Below are 26536 nucleotides of genomic sequence, written 5' to 3'. Positions count from 1 at the left end.
CTGAGACAAAGTCTGTCATCACAATAGTTTGGTTTAATTCCCTCCCAGAAGCGTCTCACTTGATTGCATTCCTCAAACACCAGGCATCCGAACACCAGATAACATGAGTGTTTATAACGTATCATCTGTGCATTGATTCTGATTCACAAGTCATTAATAATGTATAAAAAAAAGGGCCACAGTGGCTCCTGATTATAGCAACTTCCATTTTTATTACAGATATTTTGCGCCAGTTTCTCAGGAAGTGATGATTTTGTTTTCTTGAACACATTTAATGCGTTTTGTTTATTGCGACATTTAAATTTTAAATTCCAAGTTAAACTTTGGATGGAAACATAGCTACTGAAATATGGTGCGAGGTAGTAATTGTAACTTGGGAAGTTGCTAAATGTGTTAGATCAGATAAGTACATGTTGAACACTACCAATGCACCCAAAAACTACACTCTATGTAACATCTGTCATATTAAAAAAAAAAAAAAGTCTAGACTACAAAAACCCTCCCTGCTGCATTTAATATAAACAACAGGGCTCACCGCCCATGAGTTCTTGCTGCTTGAAACATTCTTATTCCATTATCTTGATGATGTGCCAGAAATTGCCAGTTCACCCTATTTAGTCACACAGTTTTGATCACATGTCCAGTATATGTTCAGCTTCCTGTTCTTAGCTGATAGGAGCAGAGCACATTTTACTGAAAATCGATAAAATCGACAAATCGATAACCAAGGTGACCGTACTACGAAGACATGCAGACAAAAATATGAATTAAGAATTCTTTCTCTTGTTTTACTAAATCATGACTACGTTGTACTAATTTGTTCCCTCCTTTTGATTTAACTAAAACAAGGGAACTAATAACCATGCATAACAGCAAATAAGTAGTAGAGATGCTTTAGAGCAAAAGCCATTTTGAAAATCAGTATACAAATAAAATGAACTAACATTGAACGTATTGACTTCTGAGCACACACATTTTTTTTGTAATGAATAGATGGGTAACGTCTACAATAATAAAATTCACAGATGCATTAAGTGAGCTACATGTTTTATTGGTTTAAAATATAATGTTAAACATAGGCGAGTGACGTTATTTGATTAAAACAATTTCTGTACACAGCCACACTTGCATACAAAGGCATATTACATTTAAAACATAAGAGATGATTATGCTTTGTAGGGATGTCAGAGCAGTCTTTTCAAAGCCTTATATGAAACATGCAAAACATATTTACAATTTAGCCCCGAAGACATACGCTTGTGTTCGATTATGCATAAACTGTACAAAAAATGCCATGAGATGGAGAACTTGATACTATGATATTGCTACAATGGTTTTTGGATTGGGTAATGATCCCAGAAAAGTTGCCAGTTTGTTATTCTGTTATTCTCGGTTGTCTTCACCAACTTAACTCGTCTGAAAGAAAGCCAGGGCTTTACAATTCGACCTTTTCAGTAATAAGAGTTCAAATGAGAGTGAGTGCTGGGATGTCGTGGCATGGGTGAGCTGGGATAGACAACCCCTGTTGCTGAGTTCCAGTAAGTGGTAGGAGGCCCAAAGAAATTCCCAGGGGAAACAGGCATAGGGGTTGTATGAGAGCCCATGAAGTTCATTTTTGGCTGGTGGCTGTGGTAGCTCTGCACATACGGCACTTCGGCCTGGTATTTGAGCACGCCTCCTTCTGGAGGATGGTTTTGGTGGGATTGGGAGATACCCTGGAAATCGAATTTGTATGCATAACGCTTGCCGTGCACCTTGGTCATGATGTTCTTGTCGTAGTAGTAGCGGAGGGCACGGCTGAGCTTGTCATAGTTCATGTTAGGCTTGCTTTTTCGCTCCCCCCAGCGCTTGGCCACCTCATCTGGGTCGGTCATCTTGAATTCTCCGTTCGTGCCCTCCCAGGTGATGATGGTAGAGTTGTTGCTGTCAGACAGCAGCTCCAACAAGAACTGCCACAGCTGGATCTGACCAGAGCCTGCGTGAAAATAAAGAGCGTCAGAGATCTTTAGCAGAGGATTGAAGGCCCTTTTAAGGCAGCTTTTTTTTTTTCTCCAAATGTGACCTTTTTAGTATGTTGTACACAGAAACAGAATGTGGGTCGGTCAGACACCTACCCACAGTCCTGTCAGTGCTGGTGACGGGCAGGTTGTTAGAATTTTGTTTGGTCGTTCGGATCTTGGTGTGGAATGGTTTCGTTTCTGTGTGAAGAAGGTCGGGCAAACAGAGTCATACTGATCATGATGTGCTTGGTTTGTAAATTATTGTTTATTTATTTTTAGGCCTTCAGGTCTTAACATTAAAACAATTTAAATATACACTGTTCAAAGGTTTGGGGATGGATATGTTTTTTAAGACGTTTATGCATTTATTTGATCAAAATTCAAAAAATTTCTATTGTAATGTTTTTAAAAAATATATATTTATTACTGTGATGGAAAAGCTGAATTTTCAGTGTCTTATGATCCTTCAGAAATCTGTCTTGTTCAAGAAATATTTCTTATCAATGTTGAAAACAGTTGTGCTGCTTAATGTTTTTGTGGAAAATGTGATACATTTTTTTCAGGATTCTTTGATGTATAGAAAGTTCAAAAGATTTTTTTTGTAACCATGCGAGTCTTAATTGTAACTTTTGATCAATTTAGTGTGTCCTTGCTGAATAAAAGTACTAATTTCTATCAACAAAAAAAAATCCTGACCCCAAACGTTTGAACAATCCTGTGTATATATATTTCTCAAATTATTAAAAATATATAATGTATATCATTTTATTTTATTGTCTTAGATATGTTAAATTTGTCCAGGTTATATTAACATTAGGGATATTCAGTTATATAATTGATATAACTGAACCCAAGTATATAGTCTCATCTCAGTTATTTAATTATGAAAGGGCATAACTTTGTGCCAAATCTGTGCATCCAATGATTCCATACTCTAAAAAGGCCACATTTGTTGTTCATTTGACAGTAATGCATTTACTTTTTCATGATTATTTCTTACCTGGATTTGCAAGACGGCTGCTAATGGGACCTAATGCTTGGTAGGGGTCTGCAAAGATGGAAAATATACAATACTGATTAGATATTTCAAGGGGTAGTGTGTAACAAAAAGATGATTAAAAGAAGTTTCATCGAGTATTGAATTGTGCACTTGTCGACCTTGTTGAAGTCTTGGTGGAGGCTCTGAAATTCTGGTGTTGTGCTGATGTTCGATTGGAGAACCTGTGATTTTAAAAAGGTGAGTTTTTATTTATTTATTTTTTTTATGTGGTTATGGTGACCGATTCCATATTTGTATAACATTTTGTAACTTCATGATGTTTTTGTGTACCTTTTGGGACAGCTGGCAAGGCGCTTGAGGACCAACTGCTCCTTCTGCCGATCTCCTCAAAGCTGTTTTCTGTGTGGAGGCAAAGTCAGATAGGAGCAGTTAACAAAAGGGAGATTTTACAGGAAAGGATGGCTTTAAAGAGTAAGGAGAAGGGCAGCCACAGAAGGAAGGAAGCCCTGCATTAAAGATCCCTAAGGAGAGACGCAGGGCAGAACAAAGCCAGGAGCAAAACGGTAAGAAGGCTTGAAGATGGCACACAATTCCTCAGGGGATTGTCCTTTTGTTCTAACTGATTCTCTTTGCCACAGAATAGTCAATTGTGTCCTAACCTGAGCTCTACACCCCTTACTTCCTGTCATGATGCAGCTGTTTCCTGTCTGAAAACGCAACGATTCAAAAACCTTGCAACACTTGGGGAAAAATTCATTGAAGAAACACACCACAGTCCTTATAGCACCTCTCTATATTCAATCTTAGCCAATGAATTATTTCAGAACAATAACTTCAATACATCTTAACTATATTATTTAAATTAAACAAGTAAACCACCAGAGGCTATGCTTTACAGTATTTTTAGCTTTGTTTAGGACTATATTTAGGTGTGTAAAACTGAATTAACCATGTGACCAATGTTTCCTTGCTGAGCAAACTGGCCACCTGGGCAAAAACATTCTTTACCAGAGCTGCACAGAGTATGTACACACAAAAAGTGTACACATCATGCAGTTGTAACTTTTAACTTTAATGTGCCATTTCTATTTGATTTGACCCTTGATGTAACTTGATGATATTAAATAAAACAAATTTGAAAACAAGCAGTTAATTCAGAATTCACTAGATGAAGCACATTTACCAAGAGAAAAAAAATAATGAAATGCTTCAATTTGTTTTCATAATATAGTATATTATTAAATTATAAGGAAAACAAACTAAAGCATTTACACCGATCTAATAGCAAAATATATTTTAAAAAACATGAACATGATTTCTTTTGGCTCACTCATACACACTCATATTCTCTTTCTATGAAACCTGTTAACCGCATTCACCGGTTCTAACTCTATAGCGACACAAACTATAGAGGTGGACCAGAGCACTGCAATTATTTTTCGTTTAGATAACACTCACGGATTTCCCCACACACTTCGTGTCTGTCCTCTGAGCAGCATTTTATTCTTTTTTCGTGCAGCTTAGAGGGAACATTGCATGTGACTTCTCGGAGTCATATATAATATATATATATATAGTCATGTATGATATATATATATATATACATAATTCACTGGGTCATTACAGTTCCTGAAAATATCTCATTTCGTTGCATTAATATAAAATATGGTGTACGTTTATTCAGAGTCTCCAAGTTCAGCCCATTCAATCAGCAGTTGCAAACAGAAGTATATAAAACATATTTGATACTCTAAAAAATGTCAAAGTAGTTTGACTTACCAGCTTTCACCTGTAGTCTTGGCTGTGGTTGTGTATTGGTTGGGGTTGGGGTTGTTGGGTACGAAAAAGTGGGACTACCTGAGTGAACAGTAGTAAAGAAAACAAGCTTTCAATCTACTGTGTATATATAAACAGTTATTTCCTGAATGATAAAAGCCGTTTCCGGATGTTTTGTTGACCGAATCAACAAATAGTAATGGATTATTCTTATGGAAATATGGGAGAAGCTCCTTACTTTCCCGGAGGTAGTTTAGGTGGGAAAGCAGGATGTCTGTATTGTATGCGGAAGTGAGACGCATCATGTCCTCTTTGGTCATTTTGCAGAGTGCTTTTCCATCCAGGGTATGGAAGAGGGACACGTCCACATCGGAGAGGCCGTATTCCTTTATCGCCCAGTCTACCCACTGCCGCACATGGTCTTGTGTCCATACTTCTGGGTCTAAAGCAGGACAGAAGCAAGAATAAAATGAGGAACAAGTGCTTCAGCTGTGGCAGGACTGTTCAAACATGAGGTAAAAGAAGAGTCAATGCACTCTTTGTTACTGTTCTCTCACTAAGATAGTGCTGATGTTTTTTGTACTTAACTAAGGGGTCTGTAATGTTATAAGCCAAGGGATCGCGCCAACGTGGCTCAGTTAGCCCCTGCTGGTAAATGTCATAACTACATCATCTGGTTCAAAAAGCATCTCCACTGTATTCTGATTCAATTATTTATTTTATATTATTATATGAGATTTTTTTTACTTTATTTCTTTATTTTACTTTTTACGTTTTTTTTAGCCATTGTCTGGAGCAGCTGCCATTGAGATGAATGGGAATGCTAACGGATATCTCTCTCCAAGTGTTATAGACCTCCTGTTATAAGCCACCATGCTCTCTTATTTGTCCTTGAAATGTGACGTCATATCCGAGTATTATGAGCATTATAATTGTTTGGTCTGGGTGACTCATGAGGAGGTATCCCATACACTCACTGTCGCACAATGCATGGAGCGACTCCACCGTTCTGCCCTTTTAATAATGTTACAGCGACCTTCAAAACACCTCCCTGAAGATAACTCAGCATCCTAATTGGTTTGTGAGTAAAGAGTGATTATCTCTGTTGGAATCTGTGCAATCATTTGTAGTTTAGTCTGCTGGGTTACAGGGATCTAGTAGCAGGAAAGGCATCAGTGTGTTTGTCTTTCTTTTGTAAAAGGAGAAAAAAAAACACTGTAGGAAAAAGACAGGTTTGTAACAAGGGCATCAAAGCACAAGTTCCTAAGTGATGCAAGAGCCTGTGGTCACTGCATAATTACCACATATCTTTGTTTAGACATCTATACATCCTCTAGTTTTAGAAATTGGTCAACTCCAGACTAAAATCAGTCTAGTGCTCAAATTCTTAAAAATTAGTGTTAGAGAATTATTTGTGTACTATTAAAGTATTTATTGATATCTTGAATAAGCTTTTATTTTTATATTTTAATTTCAATTCAAGTTTACTTTAGTGAAGCTTTTCATCTAATATTGCTGTTTTATATTATTTTAGCTTAATTTAATTTACCAAATATGGTTTGTAATGTTTTAGCTAACAACAACAGTCGACATGAAGTCAAAACTGAAATATGATAAAAACGATTTACTTAATACATGTTCCTAAGTAGGTGCATGGTATTTCAAAAGGAGAAAAAAGTTTTTCTTTGTAATCTTTCATAAAATTATAATCTGAACTTTTTATCAAAATAACCAAATTACTTACTACATGATCTAATCAGTTCCTTATAAATAAAATTCTGAATCTTTTTTTGAATGTCCTTTTTCACTCTTACATTCACTACCATGCAAAAGTTTGGGGTTGGTGTGAATTTTAATGTTTTTGAAAGAATTCTCTCACCAAGGCTGCATTTATTTGATGGAAAATACAGTAAAAACAGTAATATTGTTAAATGTTTTTGCTATTTAAAATAACTGTATTCTAATTTGATTATATTTTAAAATACAATTTATTCCTGTAAAGCAAAGCTGAATTTTCAGCATCACTATGCCAGTCTTCAGTGTCACATGATCTTCAGAAATCATTCTAATATGCTGATTTGAAACATTTCTTACTGTCAATGGTGAAAACAGTTGTGCTGCTTAATATGTTTGTGGAACATGTGATTTATTTCCACAGTTTATGATTCTTTGATGAATACAAAGTTCAAAAGAACAGCATTTATTTGAAATGGACATCTTTTTTTAAATTAGAAATGTCTTTACTGTCACTTTTGATCAAATGAATGCATCCTTGCTGAATATAAGTATTAATTCCTTTTTTTCTGATTTTTTAAACTAAGTTTCTGTAGTGCATGTCTCATTACAGAAGTTAAAAGGCTTGTTACTGCCTTTTCATGAATACAGTCAGACACAGCTTCCTGTATAAACAACATTTACTCTTATATGGAAACTACAGATCTCACCTGCTGGTACAATCACCCTCTTCTCCTCTGTGACGCTGCTGGGCGGGGTGGCATTCTGTGGGCTACTCCGTGGCTCTGGATAAGAGGCCTGGTAGGCCAATGGTCCCCCATCACTGTTACTCATGTGTCGGGTCCTTTTAGTCACACTGCAGTCCACTGGGGATTCACGGCTATGGCGTGGAATGAAGAAAATATGAAATGGCTCAATCCAAATGTTTTTGTTTTAAATGCACACAGTTGTGACGTTAAAGGAACACTTTAAATATGTCTCCTGAAAATGCTTTATGACAGGTTTTGACAATGGCACTGGTTTCTCGCTTGTAACGTGTCAAGCAACATGGCGGGTTTAAATATAAAGAAGTGTGAATATGCAATACGTGTCTACACTACTTTATGGTGCATGACAGCATGTGTGTCTGTTGTCATTGTGTGGAAAAGAGCAGCTTGGACATTCTGTTTAACTTCTCCTTTTGTTCCTCATATAGATTTGGAATGACATGAAGGGGAGTAAGTTATGGCAGAATAAATTTTTTGAGGGAATGAGCCCTTTAAGTGGAGACTCTGGTATTCTGACATCCGTGTTTGGTTCCCCACCTGGTTCCGTTGATGTGTTCTGCTCTCTTGGCAGGGTTTTGTGTGGCTGATCCGGTCCAGTCTGGCTCAGTCGGTTCTAGGCTTTCTTCAGAACCCTGTCTGAACACTGTAGGCGAGGTGATCTCTCCCTTCATGTGCATGGCCTGGGGACCGCTGAACGGCGACTCGAATATGGACTGGTCTTCACTCACCACCGATAGAGCTTCCTGTGATGTATACAATACACAATGGTTATGTAAAACGAAAAACAAATTTGTCAAACCACTTGATTTAGGTGAACAACAAATCAGGATAGAAATAACTGGATATCATTGAGTCAGTAATTCAAGAACACGGATGTTACGGGTTTCCGCTACTATCGCTATGCTGTGACTTTCTAATCAGTGACTGATGTCGTAAGAATTAATTTGCGGCACAAACTCATTAAGGTTCTGGACAAAATAGAAATTACCTTTAAGTCTTTTGACTGAAAGAAATACCACCTAAAACATTTTTAATTTGGCGCTAAAATGACTTATGACCTCTTAATGTTCAGCAATGGGATATTAATTTTGAAACTTAAAAATAACAGTTTAAAGGAATAGTTCAGGGCGTTTTTTGACTTCCAGGTAGATATGACTTGGCACTAGAGTCAAAATTAGTTGAGTCAAATTAGAAATTGCGACATCTGTGCCCCTATTTCCTGTGTTTAATGTTGGTAGTCTGCACTGAATAGCTCTGGTATAGGTGTGTCTGTTTGAAACTTCAAAAAGATGTTTTAAACATTCAAATGTATGTAGGTGTTTGTGTGTGAATAAATGTTTGTGTTATAGATGAATTCAGGGAGCTTGTTTAGAAGGCTTTAGTATTGTCTTTAGGGCTGACATACGTCAGCACTGAGCTTTTTCGGTGGCTCACAGGAAATCTGGCCCCCATGTGCAGTGAAACCTTTTGGCATGGGGCATGAGATAGGAAACAGAGGAGTGGTAGAAATGTGGGTCATTTAAAGCTGAAAAACAAATTTGTTCTGAATGCTGAGAGGTTGAGGGTCACCAAACAGGGAGGAGGCAGCATTGTAGAGTGCTTTCACCTGACCCAAGTATTGCAAACTTGCTGTGAGAAGCTGTTTCAGTGTTCAGTTTCATAAAGTGATTGTGATGGCATCGTTTACCAATAAATTGCTTTTTTGTCAAATGTTACATTATGCATATTATGTTAGTTTATGCATATTTCAGGTTAAGTCTATCGTAGAAGAATGTTCTCTATGCGTTCCCAATCAACACCATCTTCGGTTGTTTGGTTATGTTGTCAAATCAGAATTGGATCGAGGATCCCGAAATTTGAATTGAAGCATGCAGCAAACAGGATGAAGAATTGCACTTCAAATTTGAATGTTAGGAAGTAGAATAACAATTAATTGAAATTTCATCTGAATGGTTGCTTGACCGTGCCTGGTTTGAAAGTTTTGAAAAAGGTTGTTGTTGTTTTTTTTTACCTTGAAGTTTTCTAGGCCTTACAGACATAACAAAGGATGGATGGATGGATGGATTGATTGATTTGTGGCAGCAAGCCAAGAAGTCTCAGTCAGTATTACTTGTTTCTCTTAAAATGTCTTATATTTTTGCCTGTTATAATCCACTATGAAAATACTGCCACAAATCCTGCTCTTTTTCCAATTCTCTTATTGAGCTAGATGTGAATAGCACTAGCATTATGTGATCTCTGCTCTAGATGAGAAGTGAAAGCAAGCTCAAAACAAGGCCAAGCCGAGAGCTGAAACTGTTTTCACAGCCTAGTCTGTGTGCATTTGCTTGCGACAGTCTTGTGTAAAAATGTACAACGACGAACAAAGTGCAATCCACAGCCTCAGCTTATGGCACAGCTGATGCTAAACTTGCTGCTGATCTGAGTAGGAGAGGCGACATGCGCTAAAAATGTATGTGCATCCTCTCTTGCACTGTGCATCCTCAACACCATTTGAGAATTCACTTGAGGTAGATTTAAAGCAGTTCATTTGTATCAGTATACAAATGCAAACTGCATGAAGCAAATGTGCTAGTTGGATAACTGATGTATTCAGTTCTACAACACTTGATACCTGGGCACTTTTACAGCCAGCTTAAACTGAGCTGGTATTTCATTCTGCAGTTCGAATTATTCTGCACCTATGCACCTTTTAAACCACAACCACATGCATAGTACTGCTCTCTGTCCTCCAAAGTGATGAACATAAACATACTCTACCCTGGCCACCAATGCCACAACTGACTTCCTGTTCAATGAGTTTCATATCGGTCTCTGTTGCTGAGAAACCTAATGCAATATTTTAGCGAACATGAACTGCATGCTGTGTGCAAAAATGTCGAAGTCAAGGTCAGTAAGATTAATGTGCATCTCAAATCAAAAACAAAGAGATGCACTAAACCATCGTGCCATTGTTGTGCTGTCCTTGGAGCCGCTGGGTGCCTGTGACATGCATGCCGTGTTTTCAAGTCAATTGCAACAGACCTCCATTTGGTCTTGTGAAAGAAATTCTCATTTTGTCACAACAAAGCTTGTGGCAGAGCTACGCTGCATGGAGAAATGTGTAGTGCTTTTAGGTTTTGGAGGTTTTGCACAGAAACTAATCACACAGTAAATCACCATCAAAAGGGTGGATCACATTGCAAACAGATTTACTAGATTACTGCTAGTTAACTGAGCAATTAGAAAAAAAATTCAAAGCTGTACAATCTGATGCATGCTACATAAAGAACCCAAGAGCACTGTGGTCAATCTTTGGTAATGACAGCAGGTTATGAAATGTCCCTTTCCTTACAATGGGACATCTTAAGGTTGATGTGTATATTTCTTTCTCTATCACGTACTAGACTGTTGGCATTATCATATTCTAGCTGGTTTGTTGTGGTAATTTGTTAGAATCAAAAATACAAATAAGGGGTGTACATCCGAAATCCAATTTGGGTTCAGGTGCAGGACAAAAAGATAACGATAAATAAACGAAACAAAAAAGTGTGCACACTGCAAATGCAGCTCCAATTAATCGTTTTGCCTAAGAGTTGACAAAATACAGACAAAATGTTGGTAGTCTGAACGTGGTCAAAACGTATAATTTGTTGGCTTGAAGTATCGGGGTAAATTGCAGAAGTCAGACATGCAAAAAAAATGTCCCAGGTTACACTATTTGACCCCATGTACTCTTAAAAATGCTGTTATGGTAAAAGTGCACTGTATATACCATAGTCGTGTATGACAATTATCTCAATTATTATTATGATTCATTCTCATTTTAATATATAAAATGAAAAATTATATCCTCATCATATAAATGTGTGCAATTCCTTAACTGCCTGTTGTAATATAGTTTATGCATACAAATATTTAACCCTCTCTGGTGCTGCTCGTGTGGCGGTCAAAAATGTCAAAATTGTTGTTTTTATTCAATGAAATGAATGTACTATATTTTAGTTTGATAATGGTTTTTTATTTAATATTTTGTATTTTATGGTACTAAATTATATTTATGGGATAGTTATGATGTTAACCATTTTTTGAGCATATATAGACCTGAAAATAAAATTTCCAACTTAAACTGTTGTAAATCTTAAATGCTTTGGAGCACATACTTAAGTTTGGTCTCTTTTTAAAGAAGACACTTGGCAGATTATCGCTGAAGTGAAAAACGTTATAGAAGTTTACATCTATTATTATGAAAATTGCACAAAAATGTTTATATATATATATATATATATATATATATATATCAGAAAAAGAGCTTTCAGTAAGATTTTGTTTGGGTGCAGTACCAAATGTTTCCACTAGATAAAATCAATTTCTTATTCATTTCCAGCAATACAATTAGGACCATTAAACATTTTCGAATCATGATTTTATTTTATTGTCCATGTATCACCATGCTCACATAGCAAGTGCCAAAACCTTTACCAAATTTCGTACCATTCTGATGAAGTAAAAATTTTATAAAAAAAACAAACCTTTTGATAAAAAAAAAAAAACAGAACAGCACCAGAGGGTTATTAATGTCTAATTTTGGCTATTTCCCATGTGAACCCAATACATAACTGTACAAAATAAATAATAATTATAATTAAAAAGAAGGAAGATCCGGGTTGTTTGGCACAGGGTTACTACAAATTTTATAAAAAATAAATTGCAGAAAGAAAGATATTTCAAATATATCAATGTTAGTTGATATATCCACCTCGATTCAGAACAAATAGATTATAGGAACCATTTATGTTTTAATTAATATTTGGAAGACTTTGATAAATTATGCACCAGCCGAACAAAAATTATCAGTGTTGGTTTACAAACTAAGAAAGATTAAACCTTCATTAAGGTACACAAATACATGCATTTAAAACTAGAAGTATGTGATAAAAATGACAACTGGAAGAGCAAATTATAGTACATTTTATCATAAAAAAAATAATTATACCATGTGTTAAGTGATGTTAGTTTGGTTTAAAATACCCATTTGCATCATTTCTGTTTGTTGTTTCTTTTATTGCCTTTAACATCGTGCTAACCAACCCCACAAGCACGGTGACAACACCACAGAGGATGGTGAACAGTTGCACACAATTTCAGTTCAGTCATGAACGAAATGTGGAAAATCTTTTGCCTTTTTTCCCTGTTATTAATCCAAGGGTTTTGATCCTGCTGCTTGTTTCGCCAGAGATCTTTAACAAAGAATGAAAAATCTGCCAACCAACCCTGGTCTCACCCACCACATGTTCACTTTTGGTTTGCTGTAGTGTTTGCATCTCATTTGACTGACTGACTGACTCTGCAGTACAATCTACGAAACCGAATACAGCTTTGATACTTCTTACCAGCGGGGACCGTCACGACTGAGGGAATAAATCGTTTTATTTGTTTCGTTTGGTCATTTAGTTACTGACATAATGGCTACATTATTCGTTAGTCTGCTACCCGTGTGAGGATTTCTCAATTTAGGAAAAATAATTTACAAATAATAATGATAGCCTATATAAATTACTAAAATATAAACATTATCATATTCAAATAAATTATAATAACACTACAAATAACAATGCAAATTATTAGTTAATACCTACAATTTATAAAAGTTGGGTTATAATTTTTAGTTTGATATAACAGGGTAGTAATGTTATTTTTTATATATATATTAAGAGCGGTAACTGTGTGATGCACGAGAATTCAAATGTGCCCATGAATCATAATCTATAGCGAGAACTTTCACAGTTATGTTAGTCATGTTCATTTTGCGAGAGTGGAAGAAAGCAGAAGTTGACGTTAAGGCATGCTGATTTTGCAAAGAGACACGCAGCTGCGCTCTGAGCTGCAAAAACACTTTGTGGTTTCACAAGTTTTAATCAGCAGCATCTTGCAAGTAAAGATGGGGGCGATTTTCTGAGGAGAGCCTGCTTTACTAGACCGCCACATCAGCGCGTGGAGAAGAAACACGTTCGATTCTGCTTCGGCTTATTGTCCGGATAATTTAATTGAAATGTGGAACAATGCATTGGCATCGCACATCTATCGAATCAATTTTGTTTTGTCAGTCTTTGTTGCCTTTTTTCGCATAGAGACTCCGGAAGTGTGTGCGGAAAGTCTGAGGTTTGAGACAGGAAGCCTGCTGAGTTCTGATAACGACACCTGACAAGCGCCCAGCACTTTGCTATAAATTATTCCTTAAAGAACTAAATCAGGCATGGAATAGCCTGCAAACACGTACCAGAGGAATTTGTTGCAATACCTCTCTGCTCTGTTACAAAGGGGATGTATCATTGCGTAAAGTCGACAAGCTGAATCAACACAATTTTTCGCTAACAGAATTAACAATAAAAAACAACAACTCTGATGACTGACTTTCAAATGCGGCACATTCAAGTTATTCGCTAAATCGAACAAACGGAGACGTTAAATTAGAATGTTTGCGATGTTATTTTTTACAGATTAATTTGCGCTTGTTTCAAGACAACATCAATGTAAAACGAAATATAGCCTAGCTGTTGTTCGAAACAGAAAAAAAACGATTATTTAGCCTACTAAATAATATAAAATAATCAGGAAACGACTATCAAACAATAACTTAAATTGTTTTAGGTTAGTAACTATTTCAGTATTTTAAAAGGAATTTCAATACGGCTGATAATGCCTGTATGGGATTTTAGCGGTGTTTGTGTCATTTAATGATTTAAAAAAAAAAAAGATGAATGTACAAGGGGATTTAAGCTTTTCTAAAATAACAAATAGCCTTCGCCAAGCGTGTGGAAGGTTAGTTCGTGTTCTAAACTTCAAAACATTATCTATACTCGATAGTTTTCATAACGAATAAAACACTTAGACACGTAATATATTTATAATAACATCCGCTGTTGCTTGCCACCATTTTCTGCATACTGTTATCATCCCAATAAAATCCAAATAAATTCAGTCAGTTTATCACAGTTAATACGCATTAAAATATTTGTTCTTGTCGACGTGTTATGAATAATTTAACGAGCTGAAAGTATGCATAATAACAATATCAGACGCTATTAGATTTGTGATTTTTAAAGTAGCCTATATCCACAGAATACCTTGTTGTTGGCGCCATAAAGCCACCTGCCTCGAGAGCGCCCCGCCATAATTGTGCCATATGTGAAATTCAGTATATTGTTTTCCAGTTGGCATTTTCTTGAGTTTTCGTTGTTCTTTGGTAGTTGAAAAAGAAGTTAGTTACGTGTACCTAACCGTCTTGGAAAGATCATTAAATATGCCATTTTGCATACTAGTGCGTAACTGTTTAAAAATAAAAACAAATGGAATAACAAATTTGTGCATACCCTCTCTCGCGCACGCTCTGGACACCATTTCGGTTTTTATCTGAGTCTAAATGTTGTAGCGGTTTCTTGTGTTATTAAAGAGCCGACATTCAACCACGAACGGGAAGGAAGAGGAAATTTTGTACAAGAAGGAAAGAGTGGGGACCTGCATCACCGCCTTGCCTCTCTCACCAGTAGTCGCGCTAACCGTGTGGGTGGTTGCGCACTCGCTACTCATTTTCAGAACAGACAATAAACCAGATCAAACGCCTACCTTAATAGTACAGTCCATTGCAGATTTCGGTGGAGTTCATGAAGAAAATACTTTGGTAAACTTAAGCTATATAAACCTAGGTACTTTGATAACCCAGCTGAAACGCATCGACTTGTGTGCACAGGCGCATTTAGTCATCGGCGCAAACCATACTATTTTCGCTTAGACCATAACCGGATGGCAACGTTTTTTTTTTCTTTTTGAGCTCTCCTTTCTAAAATTGGGAAGTGAAGTCACACAAAAGCATCTAGCTCTGTTCCTTATTGGTGAACTCTTATTGCACCAACTCTTCAGAATATTTGTTAAACCAAAACGCCCTATTTAAAGTTCACTGATTATAATGAGATTTTAAAATCAGTTACAAAGTTTGTTCATTTATTTATTTACTTTTTAATCTGACCTTTTTCTTAACATTATATAATCATTTTGCCATCTTTATATTAAACGAATAATAGCAGCCTTAAAGTTGCTATGTGTATTTATATTTACTATGTTTAAATTGTATTAGCATTTTTACTAAATCTTTGTTTTTATATGGTTCCATGAAGAACCTTTAACATCTTTGGAAACTTTCCATTCCACAATAGGTTCTTCATTGTGTAAAAAAGTTATTTCACTATTAAAAATAAAGGTTCCAAAGGTTTTTTATTTATTTGTTTTATTATTTTTTAAGCAACGATGCCATAGGACCATTTTAGGTTCCCAAAGAACCAGTGAACAGTTCTTTAAAATAACATTTTTTTCTTGGTGTGACAAACATTTTAATGATCTAAATAACGTTTTTCCACTATAAAGAACATTTTGAGCAATAGAAATGTTCTGAATGTTGAAGATTCTTCATGGAACCATTGATGCCAATAAAGATTTATTTTAAGGGTGTAGTCTTTCCCTTTTTCGTTGCTATTTGATTGATCAACAATAAGAACATGCACATAAGCTTTATTTATGTTATTTAGGCCTACTTTGTTAACTAATGTGTTTGTAGGCTACATTTTTTTTCCCAAACATAGCAACTATAGCGACAGGAAATCGCGACTTAAGTTGAATTCTCAAACCGCAAACCAGTGATATGAAACGCCATATCAGTATCATGAATCAACAGCTGCAAAAATGCACTCACTTAACTGAAAATAATCGGTTGCGTTATGAACATATAGATTGTGTATAGGCTATAGGCTAAGATTGATAACCTTCATAGAATAAAAAGCAGATATTGATTAGTCATTAAACATTGCTTAATAGTTGAATATTTTAAACTGAATTATTCTGGGGGTTTTTAACAACATTAAGATAATGTTTTAAAAAAACAATTGTTTCGACACATTCGACGTCTAGGGCGCGCGCATGTTGAGGTGCCATGGGAATTTGACACTGATTGTATCCTCTTCAGTGAGCGACTCCTTCAATCACGACTCAGCCCTTGCACGATTTGGCAACTTACTTTTCCAGATGTATTTTTTCTGCACGCCGGAGGAAAATGGCCTGAGGTGTTTGTTTATACAAGACCCTTGGGTTGGTCTTATCTGTCCAAAGCACTCACGCCGTGATTTCAGGCCTCCTCGACTCGGAATTTTACAGACCATTGTTCTCTTGAATGGCTTTTAAAGATACGAAACCCCTCATTAAAGTCAAAGTTACTGGTTCTGATTGATCTTATTCCTAACTTCCAGTTAGAACATTTCTCCTCTCGTAACTTATAATGATGTATTTTGATGGGTTTGGTGATAGTAGACCCCCAAAAAATAACTTTAATTGTTCAAGTTGGTCTTCTATGACTATATTAGCCTATGTATTCCGTTAAAATCGACTAACTGCAATTCAAATGTAGCATGTGCCTGTCATTTCCCAGATAGCAATGAGTCGGCGGACCACCGTCGGTTCTCCGGCGGCAGTAGAAGCGTCAGAATGGCGACATCGCAAACACGTTGGACGGCGCACCGCCGGCGGCAGCCGCTTTTTAAAAGCGGCAGCCGCCTTCCTACCGCCTTCGTTAAGCGGCCGGCCCGCGGGCCAACCGCCGTTCCGCCGCCTTTATATTGAAGGCCGTCCTTCCGCGGCCCGCCGGAGGCAAACGCTATTTTCGAGCGCTCTGCCGCCGCTTATTCTGGCTATATATATATATTTTTTATTTATTTATTTATAGCATGCAGTTTATCAAGAATAATGATTGCTCAAACCAGACAAATTTACAATTGGCATTTTTATTCTACATTTCAAAGTACAGTAACTGTCATTTAAACAAGATGTTTCAGATCACTGAAACATAACAGAAAAATAAATAAATCAATATACTAACATGCAGGTTTCCAATTCAATTTTGGTTAAACAGCCTTACAAGCAAATTACAACACTTACAATAAGTGTTCATATAAAAAAGACAGCTCTAGGGTAAAAAATTACCAGTAAACATTATGACAAGTAAAGAGGATATTTGATACCAAATAATGTGCAAGATACCAAATAAATAAAAGTATAACTACATTTACAAACCATTTCTAACAATATGATAAGTGGTAGTAATTTATAGTAAAGCTCTGGAGTAGAATAGGCCATTATAACCACAATGCTGACCTGTGGCACAAGGATTTACAAGCTTTATTTGAAAAAGAAAAAAAGAAAGTAATTTCCACAGTGAGTGAGTGTAGTCTGACACTTCTGACTTCTTTAGGGGTCTTGATTCTACTGACTGCAAGATAAAGAAAGGATTCCAGTTGTCAGTGATTCTGGGGTGTCAGTAGTCAGTCTAGTTTTAAGTGGTCGGCTGTGGGTCCCTCTCAGCTGTGCGGCGCCTTTTTCTGCCTTCACGGTCAGATGCTCCTTTCAGGTAACGCGTAACGTTAACCTGGACCGCCTCATCAGTGCATCCTGGGTTGCCGGGTCCTTCCGGATGGCTAATATAGAAAATACAGATCTGTCATTTAATTTGAATTGCATGAGGACAATAGGACATACACATCTACTTAAATCTAAAAAAAAATATCCAACTTACGTTGAACAATGGTCTTCAGGAACATGTCTCTAAAACATGCTTTATCCCCTACACCAAGCTGAAAATCCAAAAAAGTGTTACAAATTACATTTCTCTGAAGCTTCTCATAAATAAATAAAAAATGTGAAAGGCTAAGGATTCAGACTGTAATATATGCAGTATACAATGTTAAATTTTACTTTATATCTAGGTCTACTACATGTACAGGTAGCCCCAGTGGGAATTAAACCGACAACCACAGGTGCTGTTTGCAAGTTGTACCTAATTGCTCAGTGCAAGCAAACGTCTTCAACATTGTTTGTTGAACTTGCTTCACCTGCTCTTGAAGTAAGATTTTACAATTCGTATTTTTATATGTAATATTGTAGTGTTTATTATAAATGATTTATCTGTGCACTTCATTATTCTTTTAAAATTCATGTAGCCTTATAATCTTTAATCAAATACGTTACCCTTCCCTCCCCCCTCGAAACGACTTCTCTTCCGGTCATGTGCTATGGCGCGAGGGCGTGGCAACTCCCCTCAAACCGTGCTATGAGCAGAGATGGAGAACAGGAGCGCTAGAGTAAAACCCTGCCCTCCGTTCAATATACCGTTTCACTTTTAAATACGTCACAACACTGGAGAAAAGTCGTTTGTAACTTCCGGTTCATGCCGACTTCAAATAGAAGCAATAGTTTCCAAGACAAAAAAACTTCACAAATAACATCACTTACTTGTACTCAAACTCTTGGCTCTTTGAAGTGGAGTCTGGATTACCGGGGAGAAACCTGGTAGCGAGAAAGAGGAAACAGAAATTTGAAAATCTAACAAATGGTATAGTTTAGTGGCAGGATCACAAATCCAGCATCACAGCAATAGATTTTACATACCAGTTCAGCATTTTCCTGGTTTTCTGGAATCGATGCATCTTTCTAGAGTTTTTTTTCTTGAGACTTACAAGATTCTAGAGTAGGGAATAATGAATATAAGAGTCAGTTATCCACAATAAACAGAAAATAAATTACACAGATGAAATACAGGAAAATCAAATACACAAGTCAGACCCATTTACCTGCTCCCTTCATGAACTTAAAATGATGTTTCTCCCAGGTGCTGTGTGGAGGTGTGCAGAGGATGGCTAAATTGTTGCCTTCGTCTTTTTGCTGAGGTTAAATGGGGGCCAATGGCACATGCTCTCGCCGAGCCACTCTTGCGGAACCACTGCAAATGGCAGATCCTCCTCGTTGATAAACTGAACAATGTGAACCATCTAAAATAGAAGAACATTTTGCATAAAGTATACTTTTTGATTAATTTCCAGGCAAAATCAATAACATTAAAATGCTCACCCCTTCAAAAAACGAGTCATTTTCACAAGTGGATCAACAGAAAACCATGTTCAGAAAAACACAATCATATACATATACACACATATATACATACACACATATATATATACATATATATATATATATATATATATATATACACACACACACACATAGTTATTTTTGTAAGAAAACACCAAAAGTTAAACTTTCTAGATGTAAAGCTTTGGCGATCTACTGTAGCTAGATACATTTCAACATGTCGAACATGCTTGAATTCAGTGAGTAAAAAAGGCGAAGCAGCATGTGTTAGCTAACACTGTAAGTTAAACTAGACTAGCAGCATGGTTGTCGAATCAAACAAAACATCATTATGTTTAGTTAGAAAACAATACAAGTTATACTGATCAGTCTTTCTTGTCGTAAAGATGTTGCTAACGTTACCATTCCCACGTGGGCGGGAGAATTGTCCTTCAGGATTTAGTTACGTAAGTTAGTTAATTATTCGACTGACCAATACTATCTTAAACCACATACTGTAGTAGGCCTACTCACACTTGCATAAACATACGTAAATATAGTTAAAAGAAGAAAAGAAAAAACTAACGCCAGGAAGAAACTAAGTAACGTTAGCCTAACTAACAAGATTAGCTATGTCAGAAACATGACGCAAACTTTGTAAACAGGCTAACTTACTAGCTTGACTAGTAAGGCAAGAACATATTTGAAAAAGATGAACTAAAAATGTAAAAAATGAACATAATATTGCGTTACACAAAAAGGAAAAATGTACTTACTTTAAAGATCGTAGTCAATGACTAGATAGGATATCCTCTCCAAATACTGAAATCGTGTGACGAGTGGCCACTGTTGTGTTGGTAAATCTGCTTCCGTTTTTTAGGTACTGCCCCTCTCGGCCGGTGGAGGTACTTCTCTGTTTGTGCTTTAATACTTTCTTAAACATTTGTACAGATTGCAAAACTCGCTATTGCAAATGAATCCCTTATACCTGTAAAAGGTAAAATAAATAAAAAAATCGAACTTGTAAAAAAATGAAAGACATAAACGAAATTTCCTGGGGTGACAGAGAGACAAAATATTTCTAAATATTTCACTTTATCTTTCAGGTCAAAACAGGGATTTTCATGTTTATTATAAATATTACCATGGTTGCAAATTAATAAAAAAAATCTAAAGCATACCCAAGCTTTTGGCCAAGTTGCAGATGTCTTTCACTGTTCACTGATTTCAGGCATTGGTTAAAAGTCTAACTTCATCCATTTATTCTGCTAAATTGTTCATACCATGAATGAAATATTTATTTTAAAACCTAATCAGAATCAGAAAGATATTTATTGCCAAGTAAGTTTTACAAAAGGAATTCTTTTTGGACTATTTGTGCATCTCACTTGTGCATAAATCAAAGAAATGAATTGTCACCTTAAGTGAATAAAATAATTCTATATATTTTACATAGGCCTATCACTGAATCGCTTCAGAGTTTCAACGTAATTTAAATGTATTTTCCTAAACCTTATCATGGAATCAGACTGAGTCAAATCTGTTATAAACCCTATAATGACTTTGGTACCTAAAAATTTGATATAATTCACATAATAATTATAATCGCTTTAAATGTGAAAGTTAAAATGCTGTCAGTTCCACTCATGCCAATGACATGGCTGGTCGATTTCAAAGCGGCTTGCCGCCAGCCGGCCGCGGTTCATTTAGACGGCGGCAACCGCCAGAGAGAATGAAGTCGGCGGCCCGGCTGCTGTTCGCCGGCGGCATCTCGCAAGAAATGGGAGTGACGTATTCGGCGGCAAACGTTTCTTCTCCGCCAGCGGGCCGCACCTATAGCCGACAGTTTGGGGCCGGCGGCAAAAAGAAGCCGTGCCGATATTTTTTGCTATCTGGGTTATAGCCTATTCTTGCATATTTCGTATAAATCCTGACTTAAAACAAGTCACATGCAAAACCACGAAAACGTTGCTGTTGTAGAATACATTCATATTTTATAATTGGTTATACTTTATTTTAAGGTGTCCGTGTTACAGTGTAAATATACATTTAGGTTGCCTACTGAGTAAGCTAATAATAATTAACTAGCTAGTGTAGTGTTAGGAATAGGGGTTGGTTTGGTTAGTTGCATCTAATTATGCATAGCTAATTTATAGGTAGCCTAGTTATTGCTACAGTAACGTGTAGGACACTGTAAAATAAAGTGTTACCCAATAATATGACTAAATATGGCCTGTAAAATCATAATTATAACAGTAATTGTCATAGGCTACTTGTTATTATTATTATTATTAGGACTAACAGTAGCTAATAAAAGTCAAGGCTTTGCTTTTAGAATTTTAGAGTTTTTAGTGGCTTCTATTGTTGGAAGACGCCATTTTAAATTTTTCATGAATGAAAGGATAGGAGGGACACTGGACAGACATGGTTTGTACCGTCTGATGAGCGTCACATTTTGAATTCCACAGTTTCGTGTCACCAGGAACTTTGGGTGGGCATATGTTATATCTTCAAAAGCCTATACTAGTTTCCTGAGTTTCGTGTCACCAGGATTTTTTTATTAAATTCCCAATGTTTCGTCAAGCTGTTTGATTAACACTTATTCAGAACACTAGGCCCAATTAAGCGGTCTGTAGCCTGATTTAATTCGCGAAACCGTATGGCGTCTACCGTAAATAGGGTTCATAACTTACGTCTATCGTCTTAACGTTTCAGCCTTTTAATCTTTAATCCTAAAGTTTTTAGGTCGAACGGTCTTGTATTTGGAAAAATAAATGTGAAGGGACATGTCAGTCAAACCTGTCTAGTGATGTTTTTTCTGCTCCCCCATAGACACCTTTTCTATGAATGGAAGGGTAACAAATCTGTGGTCGTGACTCCTGTCTGACGTCACCATTAGTAAAAGGAGGGAAGAGTAACAAATCTGTGGTCGTGACTCCTGTCTGACGTCACCGCAGTCACGACGCATTCCTTCACAAGTCGCGCGGACACGCCCCATCGCGCGCGGCCTCTTTATAACGGTCCCGGTGAAGCACCAACAGTCAACAGGGTTGTAAGGCAGCGCTTGAGGCTGTAGTAAATCCTTTATATCTGGAATAAGGACTCTGAGAACGTAAAGGTAAGGTTTTCTCTTCAATTTCTCTAAAAATCGAATCTGTCAATTGTAGTTAGATTCTTAATCTGTATTATCAGTGTTGGATCACTGACTGGCATTAAAAATAATGGACTGTTTTACACCCATTGATGTGTTTATAAAGAATTTGAGAATAAGAGTTTTTAATGGAATAATTAGGCCGACCAAACAAAACTAACCCAATGACGCAAATGCAAATTCTATAGGCTATTAGTGTAATATCTAAATTATGCTGTTTTTTCTTCAGATATGGAAATGTATCAAGCTGGATTTTACACAGAAGACTTCAGAACTCAGGAGGTTCCTGGTGGTTTTGACTTCAGCTCATATGGTAAAATCTTATTTCAACACACTTTCCTCTATATATACAGTGTTTAAATAGGCTATCTCTATATAAAATCTCCTGTTATCCCTCTCAGTGTATAGCCTAAATGATAACGTCAAAGCCCATATTTGCAGTTATCACATTCAGTTTTCCCTCAGGGGGAAAATCTGTCAGATTTTGTGGGATTTAGTATTTCTCCAGCTTTGTTTCCTGAATGTCCGTGCAAAACATTTCCGCTGTCCTTGAGCTGCAAAGCCAGAATTGCAACACCCCTGTCAAAACCCTAAAAATTAGACCTTGACACCTTGTTTGTGTGCACTAATTCAAAGCTCATCAGGAAAAGGGGATGTCAGGCTATGCATGCTCTGAGATTTAGGAATGTCCAAACCAGGGATGTAGAAAAAAAGGGGTGGTTGGGTTAAAGATACACCCGTCTTTTTTCTGCTCCCTCCCTTTCTTCCTAATCCTTTCCTCCAGACTTCCTCCTCAAACAGATTTAGCACCCCCTCTCCTACTCCCTTCTTCATCACTCTGTCACAGACACTTTTATTCCTAGCACAGTTCAGACTAGGTGTAGAAAACTTTATGGGAGCTTACATACATTAATCCATTGTTAATTCTAGAATACACGATTTCTTCTGGCTCTCATTCATTCCACATCTTTGATAATGTACCTCCAGACTGCAGTGGTGAAGACCTGTCCTTTTTATTAGACAGCAAAGGACCTGTCCAACAACAGCAGTATCCAGAAACCTATTCAGAGCCCCAGAAGGAGCATTTGCACAGTGCTAAAGGTAAGCATCTCATGATGCACAAATTCCTGGCCATTATATTAATAATGCAAACAACTATTTTAATGATTACAAACATTAATGTGTTTTTACTGTATAGGTCATACTCTTTTAGACTCTGGACTATTTAATCTGGACTCCTTCCCTGAGTTTAGCTGCTGGTCATACACTAATAGTAAGTATCACATATATATATATATATATATATATATATATATATATATATATATATTACATTTACAATGTGCAAACTCGTCTTTTAAGTGGCCTGGCCTCATACTATCTTATTTTTCCATAGTTCCAGAAGGAATGGTAGCAGACAGGCAGCAGGTTGCCTTTCACGAATCTACTCAAACCTACCAGAACCTCGTCCCTTTATGCACTCCAGCACAAAGCAGCACATTCAGCCCAGGGATGGACACCAGCAGCCATTACCAACCTGGGAAAGGTCCGAGTCACAGAGGAGCAACCGGTACCGTCAATCTGGACCATCTGGGTAGGCATTTGAGAGATGCATATTATTTCAAATATATCATGCATTTTCAGGCGAAGCTATATAGAAGATAGCATATGTTATTGATGACATTTAAAAGTATTATATTACCTATTATATAGGAGTAAAGTATCAAAAAATGATGAATTATATATGCATAAATACATGGATAAATAAATAATATAATAATAAAAACATTTTTTTACAATGGAATAAATAAATTATATATATGTTTTATTTTATGTAATAAATATATATAATATACATATATAATTTATTTGGATATTTATTATATTCTTTCATTTTTAAAATAACCTAAAATATTGAAATATTAACTGTTGTTTTTCTTGTGTAGGTGATGCAGAGAGACCTTATGCCTTGTATGAAGCAGAGCAGCAAAGCAGGCCTTCATACTGGTCCGACTACCCCTCACCCACTTATTGCACTTCCATGCTTGGGCAGCCGGCATCCTCTTCATCACCTCCAGTTACTCAATCCTCTGAGCAATTCTGCCCCCGTGTGGTCAAAAGGCGTAGCGCACCATCTCAAAGATCAGACAGAGAGGGTGAAATGACACCAATGTCCGCCTACCCAGGTGAGCAATTGTTACAGAAGCCTTTGAAGCATACATATTTTTCATAACAGAAAATGAGAATAATTTAGTCTTGTCAGGATATATGACTTAGTACTGTTTGTTCTCCATCAGGATCTGGGCCTATACAGCTTTGGCAGTTTCTGCTGGAACTTCTGCTGGATTCTGCTTGCCACACTTTCATTAGCTGGACTGGGGATGGCTGGGAGTTTAAAATGTCAGATCCTGCAGAGGTAAGATTCATACCTCAACCAAAACAAAACGCGTAGAGTCTCAAAACATCATGACGATGTAAGCAAAAGAGAATTTGTTGTCTTTACATCTGGAATTTTCACATTCGCTCAGTTGTTCTGAAGATAAAGATTGGCTTAACATCTCCCCTTGTATCCTCCAGGTGGCGAAGCGGTGGGGCCAGTGTAAGAACAAGCCCAAAATGAACTACGAGAAGCTAAGTCGTGGTCTGCGTTACTACTACCACAAAAACATCATTCACAAAACAGCAGGGAAGCGCTACGTCTACCGCTTTGTCTGTGACGTGCAAGGCATGCTTGGAAAAACGGCACACGAGGTCTTTGCAAGTCTAAACATCTCTCCACCAAATGCAGTATCTCCCCAGTCTGTAAGCACAACCAGACCGGAGGAAAACACAGAGTCCTGGGCGCATTAGAGGAGGACATTTTCAAATGCCTGTAATGATCGAAAAGAACTGTAAAACCATGCCCTGGAAATAGTAACAACAAAGAAATGACTGACTGTTCCGTTCAAAGATACGTACTTTAAACTGCTTTGGACTTTTGAATGAGCGACATACCGGTAGTATATTTAAAGACAGATCTGAAATCAGCCATCAAACGCAGTTAGGTGCCTTTAGAAAACATTGTTAGCTACCTCTTTTGACGTTGGAACACTAATCTTGTACATTTTTTCCTTTTTTCTTAAGTAAACTGATGTTTTAACATCAGATTGTGAATTCTTGTAAATAAATTGAATGTTACAGTATGCGTCTTTTCACAATAATGTTGTTACTCGGTTTCATTTAGTCAAGTTAAGTCACCTTTATTTTTATTGCGCTTTATGCAATACAGATTGTTTCAAAGCAGCTTTATAGTGATCAACAGGAAAATAATTCAATGATAAAGCATGCGTCACCTGCTATGTCCTACAGGTGTGTGAGTATTTATGGTAATTGACTTGCACATTGCTCAATATATCCAACCCTCTGGCGGTCATTTTTGACCAAAACATTTTGTTTACATTTTTTTACTTCATCGGAATGGGACAAAACTTGGTAATTTGCAAATGTAAAATAACTAGTTCATCAAACATTAAACCGCATGTACAGTAAGTTCAAAACTGCCTAAAGTTACCAAATGAAAATGTGGACCCAGGAAGGTTTAACAAATGTGAAGCTTTGAGGGTGTTAATGGACTCGATCTACTCCATCTTTGATCATCATTCTGAATCCAATCCAGACGTAGTCTGACAAAAATGCTATTCAAGATGTTGCTTTTTTATGAAAGTTACCCACATTCAAGAGTTGATAAAAAAGCATGCATGAAACTAGAATAAAATGTTTTTAAAATGGAAAGAGTTTAAGTACAGTTAATTAAGTACAGTTAAAGGCATATTTCAAGTAGGCTATACAAAATGAATACCTAATATAGGAACTTAGTAGTGATGATTTGTTAGCTTAAATAAAACTTACAAGTATAAAACTACTAAACTAGTAGTAACCTATACTGAGAGTGTACTTCAAAGTGTAGGCCTAACTTTATAAACTAAAAAATGTGCTACAATTATTTGACTAGTAAACTATCAGTATACCTAAGTTCACTTGTAGTATAGTTGCAGTACAAACGAAAACTTAGTTGTAAACTAATTGTGTACTCAAAGTTTAGTACTGTTACACTTAAAGTATACTTAAAAGTATATTTCATACTCTAAAAAGTGGGCCGATTTAGTCCCAAGTTGTATTGAAACAGTACACTTACAAGTATAGT

General features: G+C 36.6%; 2 protein-coding genes across 6 annotated transcripts; one reads left to right on the top strand and one right to left on the bottom strand.

Moving 5' to 3' along the window:
* Positions 1-1035: 1035 nt before the first annotated feature.
* On the bottom strand, positions 1036-15058 carry fli1rs (Fli-1 proto-oncogene, ETS transcription factor-related sequence). Of its 5 annotated transcripts, none has more exons than XM_056266211.1 (10): positions 14883-15058; positions 7815-8020; positions 7221-7390; positions 5015-5218; positions 4780-4857; positions 3331-3399; positions 3159-3221; positions 3001-3048; positions 2115-2198; positions 1036-1975 (listed from the first exon to the last, which is right to left on the bottom strand). In XM_056266211.1, exons 1-10 carry the CDS (start codon positions 14898-14900, stop codon positions 1452-1454), a joined length of 1464 nt encoding a protein of 487 aa, XP_056122186.1. In that variant the 5' UTR covers positions 14901-15058; the 3' UTR covers positions 1036-1451. The 5 variants fall into 5 exon arrangements, with proteins under 5 accessions (XP_056122186.1, XP_056122189.1, XP_056122185.1 ...); XM_056266214.1 differs by lacking the exon at positions 14883-15058 and adding an exon at positions 14630-14746; XM_056266210.1 differs by lacking the exon at positions 14883-15058 and adding an exon at positions 14384-14608.
* Positions 15059-22210: 7152 nt separating this feature from the next.
* Positions 22211-25338, top strand: etsrp (ETS1-related protein). The gene is made up of 8 exons (XM_056266216.1): positions 22211-22320; positions 22583-22666; positions 23341-23454; positions 23552-23626; positions 23750-23947; positions 24300-24539; positions 24651-24769; positions 24931-25338. Exons 2-8 carry the CDS (start codon positions 22585-22587, stop codon positions 25201-25203), a joined length of 1101 nt encoding a protein of 366 aa, XP_056122191.1. The 5' UTR covers positions 22211-22320; positions 22583-22584; the 3' UTR covers positions 25204-25338.
* The last annotated feature ends 1198 nt before the right edge of the window (positions 25339-26536 follow it).

This window comes from Rhinichthys klamathensis, unplaced genomic scaffold, assembly GCF_029890125.1.
Source record: "Rhinichthys klamathensis goyatoka isolate OS25496 unplaced genomic scaffold, OSU_Roscu_1.1 h1tg000246l_1, whole genome shotgun sequence".
In the NCBI taxonomy this organism is placed as follows: domain Eukaryota; kingdom Metazoa; phylum Chordata; class Actinopteri; order Cypriniformes; family Leuciscidae; genus Rhinichthys; species Rhinichthys klamathensis.
Note: the sequence above shows the minus strand (reverse complement) of the source record. Positions and strands in the feature narration are given on the sequence as shown.